A 20,099-nucleotide genomic window follows, 5' to 3' on the forward strand; every position below is an offset into this window, starting at 1 on the left:
ATGTGAACTTGTCAGGATTGCTGGTGTGTCGCTACATTATCGCTGGTGAGCTGCCAAACAGGCAGCTTCACCAGCGATCAGGACAGCGACACGCGGGTAACAAGCGACACACGTCACTTAGTTACCCACTGTGTACCTTAGTTACCAGCGCGCTGGTGCAGGGAGCTGGTAACTAATGTACACATCGGGTTTCTAAGAGCTGTGCGGCGCTTAGAAACCCGATGTGCACCTTGGTTACCAGCTCCCTGCACCAGCGCACTGGTAACTAAGGTACACATCGGGTTTCTAAGCGCCGCACGGCACTTAGAAACCTAATGTTTACCTTGGTTACCAGCTCCAGCTCGCTGATCGCTGGTTTCCTGCCTGCCACACGCAGCAATGTGTGCTGGCCAGTGGGAGACCAGCGATCAAAAAAACATCCTGGCCATTCCAGGACGATCAGCGATACCCGGCAGGAGAGCCGGTCGCTAATAAGTGTCATACACAGTGATCTCGCTGGTGAGATCGCTGTTGCGTCACAAAACTTGACCCATCTGCTTCATTATAGGGTATCTTCCATCAGGGGTTCCAGCTGAATCACATATTTCAAAGACTTGCACGGAAACCCCAGTGTAAGCAGTCAGCATAGAGCGCAGGATAAATGTGAGACTTGCCTTAAGGCTCCATCACACACAGCGATCTCGCTAGCGAGATTGCTGATTTTGTGATGCCACAGCGATCTCGCCAGCGAGATCACTGTGTGTGACGGGGATCAGCAACCGCCCCCTCTGCCAGGTATCGCTGATCGCACTCCTTCATCCTGGGCTGTTTTTTGATTGCTGGTCTCCCGCTGGCCAGCACGCATCGCTGCGTGTGGCAGTGAGAGACCAGCGATCAGCGATGCTGGATTCCAATGTAAGCATCGGGTATCTAAGAGCTGTGCGGATTCCAAGGTAAACAGCGGGTATCCAAGAGCCACGCGGCTCTTAGATACCCAATGTTTACATTGGAAAACCAGCTTGCTCGCTGGTCCTGATCACTGGAGGGGCTGTCTATGTGACAGCTCACCAGCGATCAACCTAACGATGTCCCAGCGATCTCATCCATGTCGGATCGTTGGTGGGATCGCTGGGACATCGTTATGTGTAACGGGTCCTTTACTGTGATTTTTTGAATGCAGAATGAACAAATCATTAGCAAGTCAAGGATTGGTTTTATTTATTTTTTACACCAGTACTTGTGCTGTTGCTGTATAAGTGATTAGATGACTTTAATCTTTAGATCGGTGTGATTACAGCGACACCAGAATTGTATACTTTTTTATGTTTGGCTGGTGTCACTCACTAAAAGATGCTTTTTATTTGAAAAATAAGTTTTTTCATTCCCATATTTAGCTAGCTATAGTTTTTCCATATTTCAGGTGACAGAGACATGTGAGGGTTTGCTTTTGCAGGATGAGTTGATGTTTTTATTGGTACCACTTTCAGGGAAATTATATTTTTAGATTACATTTTATTCAAATTTTTGTAAGGTAGAATGAACAAAAACCAGCAATTTAGGATTTTGATTGAGGTGGGGCATTTATAACTTTGTGTATAGCAAATTGGTATGGAGATAAATGTATACTTATATTAAAACTTAGCTTTTAATGTTAAATTAAAAAACTGTGTGTCAAATTAAGGTGCCAAATAAAATATAGTGATAGTGTCTGTGCAACCGTGCCCATAAAATATAATTGTATTACAACGCCTCCTATTGTCCAGATATGAGCAGATTACAATCTTCTTTGTTGTCTATATAGGCCAGGTATTAGTAATACCAAACACTAGCCAGAGAGCATCTCAATATAAACAACACAACACTTTTTAGAGGTTGTCTTAGGTACCTAAAACATCAGTCCTATACTCATTTCCAATATTTAAGGACAATTATCATTAGAGTGCGAATCATATAAATGAGATATCTAATTCCCCAATATCAGATATCTATTACATTGACATATTTTTTAGGGTCAAAAGGAACAATATATCGCATCTATGGAGTCCAGTATAGTGTAGTGCCTATATTCCACCAAAATACTGCATATTAAATACTCTCATTATGCATTATTATTATGTCCTTATACTCATCTCATGTGTATTAGTCCTATACACTGATGCCTGTATATGCCCTCTTGTGGAAAAGGCCTCCAGTCTTTAAAAGAGCTTCATGTCTGCATTCATCTGGATCGCCTTAATCCAACGCCGTTCTCCCAACGCGTTTCATCTAATCAGGACTCATCAGGGGAGTTTGTGGAGTTCAAATAGACACATGGCGCGCAAATATCGCCCTCCTTTTATATAACTGAGCACCACATTGTATCCTAACCATTTCCGGACGCCGGGTACCTCATTTCCGGTCCCACCATATGCAAAGGCCCATCTCTATCTGCATGCCCCACTTCCTGGGCTCGGCTTACGGCCATTTACATCACTTCCGGTCTCGGAGGTGCAGTGTCATCATAACGCCGTTCACATGACATATAATATCCATGGTAACCCGACGCTGCATATCCTCCATCTGATCGCGCTCTCTGCCGCTATCTCCCAATTGTATCAATAGATTTGTTGATCAATCATAATAGAGGCGGCTGCATCCAGATTAATATAAGAAATTATTCAGACTTTTTCAATTTGCTGAATACCCTATTAATGGATTCTTTGCATGGATTCCATAACCATCTTTTCATTCACATTTATAATAGATAGGGAAAAAGGACGTATCTACAGTATCCCTCACCAGGAGAAAAATAATATGAGGAAATCAACTACAGGGAGTCATAATTCAATTAGTATATTGTTACAAAAATAGGGGTCAGTTAGTAGTCTGATCTAATGTTGTATGCTGGATGATGAACACCACGGATCTTCTTGTTATTAGAAGTATAGAGAGGGTGCTCACTAGGGCTCTCCCTGATAAGCCCTCTCTACCTCTTCCCTACCTCACGCGGAGGTTGGCACCCTATTAACCTGCGCAAGTGGCGCCCCCACTCAACGGCGGCTCTCCCTAATATATCTCACCCCATTACTCCCTCCCTACAAGAAGGAAGAAAAGGAGAGTATATCGTTTAATCCTTTAGGGTGCATTGTCTGTAGGGTAAAAATCCAGAAAGTCTCTCTTTGGAGGATGTATTTATCCCAATCACCCCCTCTCTGATTTCTGGGTACCTTTTCGATATCTATAAAGCTAGCCATCTTAAGATCTCCCTTATGAGACTGATTAATATGGTTGGCTACCGGGGTATCACGTTTATTGATAGTATCCCTATGATGCTCTCCTACCCTTACCCTAAGCTCTGTCTTTGTTTTGCCAACATATTCTACACCACATCTGCACGTCATCTTATATATAACCCCTACAGATCTGCAGTTAATAAATTGATGTATGGGGTATATTTTTCTTGTATTATTACTGCAGAATTTGTTGTTTTTTTCAATTGAGGTGCAGTATTTACAGCAACCACATTTATAGCATCCTTTTGGTTGGGTGCCCAGCCATGTGGCGCTGTCAACACTTTTTGGGGTAAAATGGCTACGGACCAACCTATCCTTTAAGGAACGACCTTTCTTGTATGTAATCTGCGGGTGATTAGAGATAGCTCTTGTGAGGTCTTGATCCATACATAAAATCGGCCAGTGTCGGTCTATTATTTCTTTGATATCCTTGGCTCCGTTACAGTATTTTGTGATGAATCTTATAGTTCCATCATCATCGGCTTTCTGCCCAGGAGTGAGTAGGTCCTTCCTATCCCTAGCCAGGGATGTCCTATAAGCATTTCTTAGGATCCCATCCGGGTATCCCCGTTCTAAGAAACGAGATCTCAAATCATCAGCTTGCATCTTATAGGTAACCTGATCCGAACAGTTCCTTCTCATTCGAAGGTACTGCCCCTTAGGGATACCTTTTTTCAAGGGAACTGGATGGTTAGATTCCCATCTCAGAAGTGAATTAGAAGATGTAGGTTTTCTATATGTCTTAGTCATAAGGCGTCCATTTTCACCCCGTTCAATCAGAACATCCAAAAATGGTAAACTACAAGCATTGACCTCACAGGTAAAACTAAGGCCTAGATCATTCTTATTAAGGCCTTTTACAAAGTTACAAAAGCCCTTCTCATCACCCTTCCAGATTATAAAAACATCGTCCATGTAGCGAAGCCACAGGACAATGTTTTCTTCCGCCACTTCTGAGTGCTCTCCAAAGATGGCATTTTCCTCCCACCAGCCCAGGAGCAAATTTGCATAAGATGGTGCACAAGGGCTACCCATCGCGGTGCCCCTGAGCTGGTGGAAGTACTTGCCATCAAATAGAAAAAAGTTCTTTGTTAAACAAAACTCGAGGGCCCTCATAACAAATGAATTGTGTTCCATATATTGTAAGCCTCTCGTTCTTAGATAGTAGTCCGTAGCCATTAAACCCTTCTCATGGGGGATCGAAGAGTACAAAGCCTCCACATCGATTGAACCCAATATCATATTGGTATCCAACTCGATGTTGTCCAATTTCAATAGAAGATCAGTGGTGTCTCGTGTATATGAGCTCAAAGAGACCACAAAAGGTCTCAATATTTTATCAACGTATAGCCCTAAATTTTGGGTTAGACTTCCGATTCCAGAGACTATAGGCCTTCCTTTTAATGGTACCAGGCCCTTGTGAACCTTTGGCAGGGCATAAAAAGTCGCCACTACCGGGTGTGTGGGAATGAGAAAATCTCGTTCATTTTTATCAATCAATTTTGATTGAAAGGCCCCATCAACCAACATTTTTAGTTCTTTTAAGTATATTTCTGTGGGGTTATGTTCGAGTATCTCATACCCCATGGATTTCTGCAGTAAAGAGTAACACAGAGATCTATATTGGGTAACATCCATCACCACTGTGTTACCACCTTTATCCGGTGGTTTAATTATCCTGGTGGTATCCCTCTCTAATTCAAGCAGACCATCCATCTCAATTTTGGTAAGATTACGAGGTCTTCGTTTTTGCGATTTTTCTAAGTCCATCAAGTTCCTAGAGACCAAATTAGAGAAAACATCTATGGCACTTATATCATTATTAATTGGTGGCATCCATTTACTTTTGTTCTTAAAGTCCGTAAAAGGACCTTCGCCATATTCATTAGGGTCCACATCCCCCAAATGATACAAAAATCTGACATCACCCAATAGGTCCTCAGCATAAAGCATATACGGTTGCTAATATTAAACCAAATAGACAACCTGAAACGGATATTTCATCTTCTGAGGCCGAATATTCTGACTCCGAGGGTAGATTTAAAAACAATAGGGGGAGAATAAGAGGCAGAGGAGGTATACGAGGAGGTAGAGGGGCAGGTCGGGGGTCACCACAGAGGGAACATTTTTTAGACTCAAATTACCCACTGAGAAGCCGATTCAATACCCGGAACCCCATTTGAATAACCAAATCGTTAATATCTCATCAAAACCCCTAAACAAGGAACAGATGGCGGTGTTAAGTAAGGGTATGTCATTTGTCCCAACCTCTGATTTTGTATGCTTTGAAGTTATCAAAGACCTTAATTTGTTCATACGTAAACTTAAATGGAAGAAATACTTCATTAATGCAGATAAAAAAAGCTGCACTGAATTAGGTATTGATGAGGACCTATTGGGTGATGTCAGATTTTTGTATCATTTGGGGGATGTGGACACTAATGAATATGGCGAAGGTCCTTTTACGGACTTTAAGAACAAAAGTAAATGGATGCCACCAATTAATAATGATATAAGTGCCATAGATGTTTTCTCTAATTTGGTCTCTAGGGACTTGATGGACTTAGAAAAATCGCAAAAACGAAGACCTCGTAATCTTACCAAAATTGAGATGGATGGTCTGCTTGAATTAGAGAGGGATACCACCAGGATAATTAAACCATCGGATAAAGGTGGTAACACAGTGGTGATGGATGTTACCCAATATAGATCTCTGTGTTACTCTTTACTGCAGAAATCCATGGGGTATGAGATACTCGAACGTAACCCCACAGAAATATACTTAAAAGAACTAAAAATGTTGGTTGATGGGGCCTTTCAATCAAAATTGATTGATAAAAATGAACGAGATTTTCTCATTCCCACACACCCGGTAGTGGCGACTTTTTATGCCCTGCCAAAGGTTCACAAGGGCCTGGTACCATTAAAAGGAAGGCCTATAGTCTCTGGAATTGGAAGTCTAACCCAAAATTTAGGGCTATACGTTGATAAAATATTGAGACCTTTTGTGGTCTCTTTGAGCTCATATACACGAGACACCACTGATCTTCTATTGAAATTGGACAACATCGAGTTGGATACCAATATGATATTGGGTTCAATCGATGTGGAGGCTTTGTACTCTTCGATCCCCCATGAGAAGGGTTTAATGGCTACGGACTACTATCTAAGAACAAGAGGCTTACAATATATGGAACACAATTCATTTGTTATGAGGGCCCTCGAGTTTTGTTTAACAAAGAACTTTTTTCTATTTGATGGCAAGTACTTCCACCAGCTCAGGGGCACCGCGATGGGTAGCCCTTGTGCACCATCTTATGCAAATTTGCTCCTGGGCTGGTGGGAGGAAAATGCCATCTTTGGAGAGCACTCAGAAGTGGCGGAAGAAAACATTGTCCTGTGGCTTCGCTACATGGACGATGTTTTTATAATCTGGAAGGGTGATGAGAAGGGCTTTTGTAACTTTGTAAAAGGCCTTAATAAGAATGATCTAGGCCTTAGTTTTACCTGTGAGGTCAATGCTTGTAGTTTACCATTTTTGGATGTTCTGATTGAACGGGGTGAAAATGGACGCCTTATGACTAAGACATATAGAAAACCTACATCTTCTAATTCACTTCTGAGATGGGAATCTAACCATCCAGTTCCCTTGAAAAAAGGTATCCCTAAGGGGCAGTACCTTCGAATGAGAAGGAACTGTTCGGATCAGGTTACCTATAAGATGCAAGCTGATGATTTGAGATCTCGTTTCTTAGAACGGGGATACCCGGATGGGATCCTAAGAAATGCTTATAGGACATCCCTGGCTAGGGATAGGAAGGACCTACTCACTCCTGGGCAGAAAGCCGATGATGATGGAACTATAAGATTCATCACAAAATACTGTAACGGAGCCAAGGATATCAAAGAAATAATAGACCGACACTGGCCGATTTTATGTATGGATCAAGACCTCACAAGAGCTATCTCTAATCACCCGCAGATTACATACAAGAAAGGTCGTTCCTTAAAGGATAGGTTGGTCCGTAGCCATTTTACCCCAAAAAGTGTTGACAGCACCACATGGCTGGGCACCCAACCAAAAGGATGCTATAAATGTGGTTGCTGTAAATACTGCACCTCAATTGAAAAAAACAACGAATTCTGCAGTAATAATACAAGAAAAATATACCCCATACATCAATTTATTAACTGCAGATCTGTAGGGGTTATATATAAGATGATGTGCAGATGTGGTGTAGAATATGTTGGCAAAACAAAGAGAGAGCTTAGGGTAAGGGTAGGAGAGCATCAAAGGGATACTATCAATAAACGTGATACCCCGGTAGCCAACCATATTAATCAGTCTCATAAGGGAGATCTTAAGATGGCTAGCTTTATAGGTATCGAAAAGGTACCCAGAAATCAGAGAGGGGGTGATTGGGATAAATACATCCTCCAAAGAGAGACTTTCTGGATTTTTACCCTACAGACAATGCACCCTAAAGGATTAAACGATATACTCTCCTTTTCTTCCTTCTTGTAGGGAGGGAGTAATGGGGTGAGATATATTAGGGAGAGCCGCCGTTGAGTGGGGGCGCCACTTGCGCAGGTTAATAGGGTGCCAACCTCCGCGTGAGGTAGGGAAGAGATAGAGAGGGCTTATCAGGGAGAGCCCTAGTGAGCACCCTCTCTATACTTCTAATAACAAGAAGATCCGTGGTGTTCATCGTCCAGCATACAACATTAGATCAGACTACTAACTGACCCCTATTTTTGTAACAATATACTAACTGAATTATGACTCCCTGTAGTTGATTTCCTCATATTATTTTTCTCCTGGTGAGGGATACTGTAGATACGTCCTTTTTCCCTATCTATTATAAATGTGAATGAAAAGATGGTTATGGAATCCATGCAAAGTATCCATTAATAGGGTATTCAGCAAATTGAAAAAGTCTGAATAATTTCTTATATTAATCTGGATGCAGCCGCCTCTATTATGATTGATCAACAAATCTATTGATACAATTGGGAGATAGCGGCAGAGAGCGCGATCAGATGGAGGATATGCAGCGTCGGGTTACCATGGATATTATATGTCATGTGAACGGCGTTATGATGACACTGCACCTCCGAGACCGGAAGTGATGTAAATGGCCGTAAGCCGAGCCCAGGAAGTGGGGCATGCAGATAGAGATGGGCCTTTGCATATGGTGGGACCGGAAATGAGGTACCCGGCGTCCGGAAATGGTTAGGATACAATGTGGTGCTCAGTTATATAAAAGGAGGGCGATATTTGCGCGCCATGTGTCTATTTGAACTCCACAAACTCCCCTGATGAGTCCTGATTAGATGAAACGCGTTGGGAGAACGGCGTTGGATTAAGGCGATCCAGATGAATGCAGACATGAAGCTCTTTTAAAGACTGGAGGCCTTTTCCACAAGAGGGCATATACAGGCATCAGTGTATAGGACTAATACACATGAGATGAGTATAAGGACATAATAATAATGCATAATGAGAGTATTTAATATGCAGTATTTTGGTGGAATATAGGCACTACACTATACTGGACTCCATAGATGCGATATATTGTTCCTTTTGACCCTAAAAAATATGTCAATGTAATAGATATCTGATATTGGGGAATTAGATATCTCATTTATATGATTCGCACTCTAATGATAATTGTCCTTAAATATTGGAAATGAGTATAGGACTGATGTTTTAGGTACCTAAGACAACCTCTAAAAAGTGTTGTGTTGTTTATATTGAGATGCTCTCTGGCTAGTGTTTGGTATTACTAATACCTGGCCTATATAGACAACAAAGAGGATTGTAATCTGCTCATATCTGGACAATAGGAGGCGTTGTAATACAATTATATTTTATGGGCACGGTTGCACAGACACTATCACTATATTTTATTTGGCACCTTAATTTGACACACAGTTTTTTAATTTAACATTAAAAGCTAAGTTTTAATATAAGTATACATTTATCTCCATACCAATTTGCTATACACAATATTGATCGGTATTGGTAAAATAGACCCCCGCTTATAGCATTTATAACTTTCCATTTGTAGTAATATTGTTAATACAGCGTTAACTTTGGGGACTATTTTGTAGAAAAAATAATCATTTTTGCATTGCTTTATTATGAGAGCTATAACTTTTTTAATTTTCTGCTGACGGAGCAATATGACGGCTTGTTTTTGGCCAGAAAAGATGATGTATTTCAGAGAAACCATTTTTATTTATATTCATCTTTTTGATTGTGTTTTATTTCACTTTTTATTCAGTAGTATGATGACAAAGCATATTTTTTTGCCTTGTTTTTAATTTTTTTTTACGATGTGTGCCGTCCATATACGGTGGATTTCGGGAAGAGGTTAAGATAATAGGAAAACAATAAATTCAATGTAATTTCATGAAGCAATGTTCCAAATGTCAAAATCTGTTCTGCTACATCGGCTCTACTCATTTTCTATCTTGAAATTTTGGCTAGACAGTTGTTCAATATGATTAATTAAAACAAATCTGAGAAAATGTTAAACTTTTTTTTCTGTTTATGTGTTTATTATATTAGTATGTTTATAAACTTTAAGATTTTGTTACTTTTCTCCTCAGAGGAGCTAAAAGGTCCTTTAGAAGAATATGTTCACAAGAGATATCCTGGTCTAGTTAAAGTAGTCCGAAACCATAAAAGAGAAGGATTAATTAGAGCTCGGATTGAAGGCTGGAAAGTTGCAACTGGACAAATCACTGGATTTTTTGATGCACATGTTGAATTTACAGCTGGCTGGTAGGTAAACAGAATAAATATTTGTAATGATATTCATCTTACAGGAAATATAGTGGCCACGGTAGTAAAACGTTAAACAGTAAAATATAAAATGTTATTTCTGTGCCAAGATATTTTCAACTGTGAGCAATTTAAAAAGTATTGAGCAGTTGGCTGAAAATTCCATCATAATTATTTAGTAATATTCTACTTCAGTCTTCCTTAATAATATTTGGTTATAGTTTAGTCATTGTGTGTCTATGAAGTAAATTCATGCATTAACATAATATACATATGAAATGTTCTCCTTAATTCACCTAATTGTTCCAGGTTTAAAGAAAACTCAAATGAAAACCTTACTAGTCATTTTTATTCAAACATCCTAGTTAAAATTCCACTTCCACCCTCAACCCACAAAGCTGGGACTGCTTGAAGAAAAAGAGTGATAATGCTCCTGTGATATAATGACTTTTTTAGATATTCCGTAAGCTGACTTAAGAACAAATTATAAGTAACTGCTGCTCCGGTCTACATCTACAGCATGGCAGGAAATCGGTGAGCTCAACGGCTCTGCGCATGGAGGTCTATCAACATGGTCAGAACTACTCACTGAATTACCCAATGTTAGCGACACAGCCAATGTCAAACATCGGGAGCAGGGATTAAGTCTTAACGGGGGCCTGGGAAAGGTGAATAAAGGGCAGTTTGTTTCTTTAATACCAAACAGCCCACTGGGATGAATTTAACTTTAAAGCATTAACATTTTTTATTAAAGTAAAAATAAGTATAAAGGAATGGCTCATAAGATATACGCACTATACACAAATCATTCAATGGACTTCAGAGATCATGTGCAAACTATGCCATCATGCCTGAGGTACCTTCCAGTAATCCTCAGTAATTTGATTTCACCAGGTCACTGATAGTATAAAATGAAACAAGTCAAGTAATTAACTGTTGGAGATGAGGGCTTTAATCCCTTTGAGACCTTGCACTTTTTCATTTTTGTGTTTCAGTTTTTTGCTCCCCTTCTTCCCAGAGCCATAACTTTTTTAATTTTCCATCAATATGGCCATGTGAGGGCTTGTGTTTTGTGGGACGAGTTGTACTTTTGAAAGATACCATTGGTTGTACCATATCATGTACTCAAAAACAGGAAAAAAAATCCAAGTGTGGTGAAATTGCAAAAAAGTGCAATTCCACAACGGTGTTTAGGATTTTTTTCTCTCTTGTCCACCACATGCTAAAACTGACCTGCCATTATGATTCTCCAGGTCATTATGAATTCATAGATACTAAACATGTCTAGATTCTAATTCTGACATTTTGGTTTTGATTTTTTCTCGCTATGGCGTTTAGCAATCAGGTTAATCTTTTTTATTGATAAATTGGGCGATTCTGAATGTAGCGATACCAAATATGTGTATGTTTGTTTTTTTTATTGTTGTTTTTATGGGAGACTAGAAGCTGCGATAATCCAATCACCTGTGCTACACACAGCAGGGCTCATCTAAAATGCTCATCTACTATGAGTGTTGGCAAGAAGGTGACGCTTATAGCTATCCTGCAATGACAACCACTGGGGTCTCCTGCAGATAGATTGACAGCAGCATTTAACATGTTAACAGCCGCGGATGGATCGCAATTCCATCCATGGCTATTAGGGGCACATATCAGCTGATGAAATCAGCTGACAAGTGCTGGGAAAATTATGATGATCAGATCGCCTGTATGTAGCACAATTGCTGACTTGCTATGAGCACTGGCCATCAGGTGGTGCTCATATCAATCCAACACTGACAACCATAGGGATCGTGATTCCACCCGTGGCTGTTCCAGGCACATGTCAGGTGTTCAAAACAGCTGACATGTCCCAGGAAAGATGTGGGATCACTGCCGGAGCCTACATCAAAGGGATGGAAAGCGACATGCATAGTACTAGTACGGCGCAGGTCGCAAAGGGGTTAAAGAGGTATGCTGCAACAAGTCTAGCTGCAAAACCCCAACTAAACTACAGTTGGTTAAGGTTGGTCCCAATGGTTGCAGTTCCAGCAGCTTCACTTTCTGGTTTTACAGCATTGCACTGGAATTTTTACTGCCCCTTCAAAATCTTCTTCATCTTTTCAATTTTGCCACAACTTGACCACAAGCAACCAATTTCTTTCTAACTTTAGCTCCATCAACGTAACAGGCATATAACTAAACACCCAACTGATGGAGAAATACTCAGTTTTTCTTCTAGGTTCCTTAAATCCCACTGTGTTGTATGCATAGTTGCCAATTCTTCAAAGTTTTCCACCACATAACTAGCATAAAAACTTTGAAAAGATGTAGTTTTTTGCACAGAGCTCAATTGCTCAAAAATGAGGCTTTTAAAATTTTCTATCCATTTTGGATTAGCTCCACTGAAATGGACAGAGCTGGGGTTAGGCTAGGACAGGACAGAGTGTGGTCACAGGCATTTGATTCATGAAAAGTATTGGTGTTTATTATGTAAGAAATGCTACTAAAGTACTTGTAATTCTGTGATCAATTGTGATCATGGCCTTTTCTCCCTGATTGTATTTGGACAATCATCAAAGTTAACCCCTTCCTGACATGAGACGTACTATCCCGTCCATGGGACCTGGGCCCCTATGCCCATGGACGGGATAGTACGTCTAGCGCGATCAGCGGCGCCCACGTGGTGAGCGCCGCTGATCGCGGCCGGGTGTCAGCTGATTATCACAGCTGACACCCGGCACAATGTGTCAGGGGCGGTCACGGACCGCCCTGACACGTTAACCCCTTGCACACCACGAGCAAACATGATCGCGGTGTACCAGGGGTTAAAGGGAAGCATCGGCAGGGAGGGGGCTCACTCCGTGCTTCCCTGAGCCCCCCACGGCATCGCAATGTGCAGCGCTGCTGCGGGGGGCTCCTTTCCTCCAGGCCCCCGAATCCAAGATGGCGACGGGGGCCTTCGGGGGCCTGAGGAAGCTGGCTTCCTCAGTGCCTGCAAAGCGCAGGCATGAGGAAGCCTTCTGCAGTGCCTGTGTCAGATCGCTGATCTGTCACAGAGATCTGTGATGTGACAGATCAGCGATCTGTCACAGGACAGTGATGTCCCACCTGGGACTATTTAATAAAGTAAAAAAAAATAAAAAAAAGTGTTAAAATAATTTAAAAAAAATCGCCAAATAAATTAGAAAAAAAAAAAAAATATTCCCCCAATAAATCCATTTTTTGGAAATAATAAAAAAACAAAACAATAAAAGTACACATATTAGGTATCGCCGCGTCCATAATGACCCGCCCTATAAAACTGTCCCATTAGTTAACCCCTTTAGCGAACCCCTTAAAAAATAAAAATAAAAAACAAAGCAAAAAATAATGATTTATTATCATACCGCCAAACAAAAAGTGTAATAACGCGCTATCAAAAAGACGCATATAAATATCCATGGTACCGCTGAAAACATCATCTTGTCCCGCAAAAAACGAGCTGCCACACAGCATCATCAGTGAAAAATTAAAAAAGTTATAGCTCGCAGAATAAAGCGATGCAAAAATAATTATTTTTTATATAAAATAGTTTTCATTGCATAAAACCAACAAAAACATAAAAAAATGACATAAATGAGATATCGCTGTAACCGTACTGACCCGAAGAATAAAACTGCTTTATCAATTTTACCGCATGCGGAACGGTGTAAACGCACCCCACCAAAAGAAATTCATGAAACGCTGGTTTTTGTTCATTCTGTGTCCCAAAAATAGGAATAAAAAGCGATCAAAAAATGTCACGTGCCCGAAAATGGTACCAATAAAAACGTCAACTCGTCCCGCAAAAAATAAGACCTCACATGACTCGGTGGGTGAAAATACGGAAAAATTATAGCTCTCAATATGTGGTGATGCAAAAACTATTTTTACAATAAAAAGCGTCTTTTAGCGTGCGACAGCTGCCAAATATAAAAACCGCCATAAATAGTAAATCAAACCCCCCGTCATCACCCCCTTAGTTAGGGAAAAATAATAAAATTTAAAAAAAAGTATTTATCTCCATTTTCCCATTAGGGTTAGGGTTAGGGCTAGGTTTAGGGCTAGGGTTAGGGTTAGGGCTAGGGTTAGGGCTAGGGTTAGGGCTAGGGTTAGGGTTAGGGCTAGGGTTAGGGCTAGGGTTAGGGCTCAGATTAGGGTTAGGGGTGTGTTGGGGTTAGGGTTGGAGTTATAATTGGGGGGTTTCCACTGTTTGGGCATATCAGGGGCTCTCCAAATGCAACATGGCATCTGATCTCAATTCCAGCCAATTCTGAGTTGAAAAAGTCAAATGTTGCTCCTTCCCTTCCAAGCTCTGCCATGCGCCCAAACAGTGTTTTACCCCACATGTAGGGTATCAACCTACTCAGGACAAATTGCAAAACAATTTTTGGGGTCCAATTTCTCCTGTTACCCTTGGGAAAATAAAAAATTGGGGGCAAAAATATCATTTTTGTGGAAAAAAATGATTTTTTTATTTTCACGTCCGAGTGTTATAAACTTCTGTGAAGCACTTGGGGGTTCAAAGTGCTCAAGACACATCTAGATAAGTTCCGTGGGGGGTCTAGTGTCCAAAATGGGGTCACTTGTGGGGAGTTTCAATAGTTTAGGTACATCAGGGGCTCTCCAAACGCACCCGCAGACCATTCCATCAAAGTCTGCATTCCAAAACGTCACTGCTTCCCTTCCGAGCCCCGACGTGTGTCCATACAGTAGTTTTCTCCCACATATGGGGTGTCAGCGTACTCTGGCCAAATAGGACAACAACTTTTGGGGGTCCAATTTCTCCTGTTACCCTTGGGAAAATGAAAAAATTGGGGACTAATTGATCATGTTTCTGGAAAAAATACGATTTTTTTATTTTCATGCCCTGGCATTATAAACTTCTGTGAAGCTCTTGGGGGTTCAAAGTGCTCACCTCACATCTAGATAAGTTCCTTAGTGGGTCTAGTTTTCAAAATGGGGTCATTTGTGGGGGGTTTCCACTGTTTAGGTACATTAGGGGCTCTCCAAAGGCAACATGACACCCGCAGACCATTCCATCAAAGTCTGCATTCCAAAACGTCACTACTTCCCTTCCGAGCCCCGACGTGTGCCCATACAGTAGTTTTCTCCCACATATGGGGTATCAGCATACTCAGGACAAATTGGACAACAACTTTTGGGGTCCAATTTCTCCTGGTACCCTTGGGAAAATAAAAAAATGGTGACTAAAAGATCATGTTTGTGGAAAAAATACGAATTTTTTATTTTCACGCCCGGGCGTTATAAACTTCTGTGAAGCACTGGGGGGTTCAAAGTGCTCACCACACATCTAGATAAGTTCCTTGGGGGGTCAAGTTTACAAAATGGTGTCATTTGTGGGGGGTTTCCACTGTTTAGGTACATTAGGGGCTCTCCAAAGGCAACATGACACCCGCAGACCATTCCATCAAAGTCTGCATTCCAAAACGTCACTACTTCCCTTCCGAGCCCCGACGTGTGCCCATACAGTAGTTTTCTCCCACATATGGGTATCAGCATACTCAGGACAAATTGGACAACAACTTTTGGGGTCCAATTTCTCCTGGTACCCTTGGGAAAATAAAAAAATGGTGACTAAAAGATCATGTTTGTGGAAAAAATACAAATTTTTTATTTTCACGCCCGGGCATTATAAACTTCTGTGAAGCACTGGGGGGGTCAAAGTGCTCACCACACATCTAGATAAGTTCCTTAGGGGGTCTAGTTTCCAAAATGGTGTCATTTGTGGGGGGTTTCCACTGTTTTGGTACATCAGGAGTTTTCCAAACGCGACATGGTGTCCGATCTCAATTCCAGCCAAAAACGTCAAATGGCGCTGCTTCCCTTCTGAGCTCTGCCATGCGCCTAAATAGTGGTTTACCCCCACATGTGGGGTATCAGCGTACTCAGGACAAATTGCACAATAACTTTTACGGTCCTATTACCCTTGGAAAAATAAGAATTGAGGGTGAAAAGATCATTTTTGTGGAAAAAATATGATTTTTTAATTGTATGGCTTTATGTTATAAACTTCTGTGAAGCCCATGGGGGTTCAAAGTTCTCACCACACATCTAGATAAGTTCCTTAGGGGGTCTAGTTTCCAAAATGGTGTCATTTGTGGGGGGTTTCCACTGTTTTGGTACATCAGGGGTTTTCCAAACGCGACATGGTGTCCGATCTCAATTCCAGCCAAAAACGTCAAATGGCGCTGCTTCCCTTCCGAGCTCTGCCATGCGCCCAAATAGTGGTTTACCCCCACATGTGGGGTATCAGCGTACTCAGGACAAATTGCACAATAACTTTTAGGGTCCTGTTACCCTTGGAAAAATAAGAATTGAGGGTGAAAAGATCATTTTTGTGGAAAAAATATGATTTTTTAATTGTATGGCTTTATGTTATAAACTTCTGTGAAGCCCATGGGGGTTCAAAGTTCTCACCACACATCTAGATAAGTTCCTTAGGGGGTCTAGTTTCCAAAATGGTGTCATTTGTGGGGGGTTTCCACTGTTTTGGTACATCAGGGGTTTTCCAAACGCGACATGGTGTCCGATCTCAATTCCAGCCAAAAACGTCAAATGGCGCTGCTTCCCTTCCGAGCTCTGCCATGCGCCCAAATAGTGGTTTACCCCCACATGTGGGGTATCAGCGTACTCAGGACAAATTGCACAATAACTTTTAGGGTCCTGTTACCCTTGGGAAAATAAAAATTGGGGTGAAAAGATCATTTTTGTGGAACAAATATGATTTTTTAATTGTACCGCTGTACGTTATAAACTTCTGTAAAGCCCTTGTGGGTTCAAAGTTCTCACCACATATCTAGATAAGTTCCTTGGGGGGTCTAGTGTCCAAAATGGGGTCACTTGTAGGGGTTTTCCACTGTTTAGGTACATCAGGGACTCTCCAAACGTGACATGGCGTCCAATCTGAATTCCAGCCAATTTTGCATTGAAAAAGTCAAACAGCGCTCCTTCCATTCTGAGCTCTGCCATGCACCGAAACAGTGGTTCCCCCCCACATATCAGGTATCTGCGTACTCAGGGCAAATTGCACAATAACTTTTGCAGTCCAATTTCTCCTGTTACCCTTGGTAAAATAAAAAAAATTGAACCTAAAGTATTTTTTTTATGAAAAAAAGTTAAATGTTCATTTTTTTTTAAATATTCAAAAAAATTCCTGTGACGCACCTAAAGGGTTAATAAACTTCTTGAATGTGGTTTTGAGCACTTTAAGGGGTGCAGTTTTTAGAATGGTGTCACTTTTGGGTATTTTCTATCATATAGACCCCTCAAAGTGGCTTCAAATGTGATGTGGTCCTAAAAATAAAATGGTGTTGCAAAAATGAGAAATCGCTGGTCAAATTTTAACCCTTATAACTTCCTAACAAAAAAAAATTTTGGTTCCAAAATTGTGCTGATGTAAAGTAAACATGTGGGAAATGTTAGTTATCAAGTTTTTTGTGTGCCGTATCTCTGTGATTTAAGGGCATAAAAATTCAAAGTTGGAAAATTGCGAAATTTTCAAAATTTTCGCCAAATTTCCGTTTTTCTCACAAATAAACACAAGTTATTTGAATGAAATTTTACCACTAACATGAAGTACAATATGTCACGAGAAAACAATGTCAGAATCACCGGGATCCATGGAAGCGTTCCAGAGTTATGACCTCATGAAGGTACAGTGGTCAGAATTGTAAAAATTGGCCCGGTCATGAACGTGCAAACCACCCTTGGGGGTGAAGGGGTTAAAATAATCCAGTCAACAGATTTTCCAAATAGAAACTATGGTCATCACCTTTGATGCCTCTTTTACAACAGTCTAACAACCTTTACATAATCCCAAAAGCCTCTCTGCATCTTCAAAAAAATACCCTTTATAATTAGTGATGAGTGAGTATACTCATTGCTCGGGTGTCCTCCGATTTTAGCGTGCTCGGAGATTTTATTTTCATCGTCTTATCTGCATGATTTGTGACTTGCAGACAGGCTTGAATACTTGTGGGAATTCCCTAACAAACAGGCATTCCACACATGTATTCAGCCTGTCTGCAAGTCGCAAATCATGCAGATAAGACAATGAAAACTAAATCTCCGAGCATGCTAAAATACTCGGAGGACACCTGAGCATGCTTGAGAAAACTGGAGCAACGAGTATACTCACTCATCACTATTTATAATCCTTTCATATGGCATGATCCAGTCTTTCTCCCCACAATCGCCGTCCTACTATTGTGCTTCATGTGGATGACGCATCCTATGTCATCCACAGAATGCCCCAAATCTCGATCCTGTGCAGGTGAACATTGCTTTGGAACTACTCTTAAATGGTTTGTCTTCTCCCAACACATGTGCATTGCAGTACTATTCATCATCCACATGAAGCAGAGCAGAAAAACCTTGGGACAGAAGAGGCACCGAGCAAGACCAGAGACGCTCATTGGACCGCGCCATATCATGGGATTTCAAAAGATATATTTTGGATACGCAGAGGGGCCTGGGGCTTACATACTCGTTGCTAGACTACTATAATATATGCAGTAAAATGGTGACCTTAGTCTAGATTGTGAAAACCTGGTGAGTTTATCTCTTTAATGAGAACTTGGATAAAAATCTGTCAACACAAAGAGAAATCTTACTAAATGAATAAATGTAATTGCAATCTGAATGGAAAAGTTACAAAGGAGCAAAAAGTTTCCAATGGATTTCATTAATGTGAAGTAAGTTTTATAACATATGTTATAGTGTGAATATTTTGTTAGCTACTATGCTATTTGGAAATGATTTGTTCTTTTAATAAAGTTTCCAGATGGATTACGTGAGTATTTCCTAATTGGAAAGTGAAAAAAGTTCTTACTGTGTTATTAGTCTTCCATGTGGAAATTTTTGCGTTAATTGATCAATAAAATACAGTCATATCTTTTGTAACATCATTACTGCTATTATAATCATTCTCAAAACATATTCTTATGCTTCCACTTGTTTATCTCTATATTTGCATCTATTTTGGTATTAAAATATTAACTAGTCAGGAACCTACATCTCTAGTTTTCATTTTCCATCTGTGAATTGTCATATTGTTTATTTTTTGTTATAAGGAGACGCCCAGTAGGAAATATAATATGTCTTCGTTTTTTAAATTCCTGTGCCATGTACAAGGCAGGTCAAACATTCCGAGATGAGGAGACTTGTATAACCCATAATGCTTCTCTGGGAAATATGCAAATTGTCTCTTCAGAGAGGAAGAGGACCAGAACGCTAGTGCCACCTATAGGAAGTAGCAATCCTAAAAGTCAGCATCAACCTTGAGCCTTGTCACATGACTTAGAATAAAATCCAAACCAGAATTTCAATTTGCAGACACTGTGTTTTGAGGTACTTCCCCTCGTCAGTGCATAGTGTGAGATCTGATTTAGCTGGGAGACGTCTGACCAGGATCAAAACACAGCATTTGAGACTTTTTCCCAGAGTTTTCTTTTAGGTATAATTTTGAGGTTCATGTAATGAAAACTATATTTTTCACTATGGTGGTTGATTCAGAAGAACATAACATTTGCATAGATTGGAAATGTGTGAATTCTTTGCATATAAGTTTTACATCCAATTTTATCAAGTTAGATATTGGTAATTTTAGAGTTTACAAAAATCAATCTGAATGACCCTGTCCACCAGCCACTTTAATAATCTGTGATTATAGGATGGGAACAATGAAAATTGCTTCTTAACTAATTGCATCTGCAGCTCTTCTTTTGATTATTTTGATCTTTTGACCTGACACAACTTGATCATTGGGTAAAGGTACTGTCACACTTAGCGATGTACCAGCGATCCCAACCAGCGATATGACGCAGTCAGGATCACTGGTACATCGCTAAGTGGTCACTAGTGAGCTGCCACACAGGCAGATCTCCCCAGCGACATCGCTGGGGACGGGGGTCACTACTTACCTGTCACACTAGGCAATCCTGCGTCTCCACGCTCGTCACTCGTCTCTCCACAGGAAGCGCCGCAGGAAGCTGATGACGAGAAACAGTCCTGGACGTTCTCGCGCGATCAGCGAT

At 40.7% G+C, this 20,099-nt stretch overlaps 1 protein-coding gene across 2 annotated transcripts in view; it reads left to right on the plus strand.

The window, feature by feature from the left end:
* The window catches only part of GALNT17 (polypeptide N-acetylgalactosaminyltransferase 17), a 785,890-nt gene that overhangs the window by 323,107 nt on the left and 442,684 nt on the right, over positions 1-20,099 (plus strand). For both annotated transcript variants that reach the window (XM_073575053.1, XM_073575045.1), the window contains exon 4: positions 9,867-10,041. In XM_073575053.1, coding sequence (XP_073431154.1) covers positions 9,867-10,041 — 175 coding nt within the window. The remainder of the gene's footprint in view (positions 1-9,866; positions 10,042-20,099) is intronic.

The sequence above is a fragment of the Dendrobates tinctorius genome, unplaced genomic scaffold, assembly GCF_039654945.1.
Source record: "Dendrobates tinctorius isolate UK_male_01 unplaced genomic scaffold, ASM3965494v1 ptg000007l, whole genome shotgun sequence".
Lineage (NCBI taxonomy): Eukaryota > Metazoa > Chordata > Amphibia > Anura > Dendrobatidae > Dendrobates > Dendrobates tinctorius.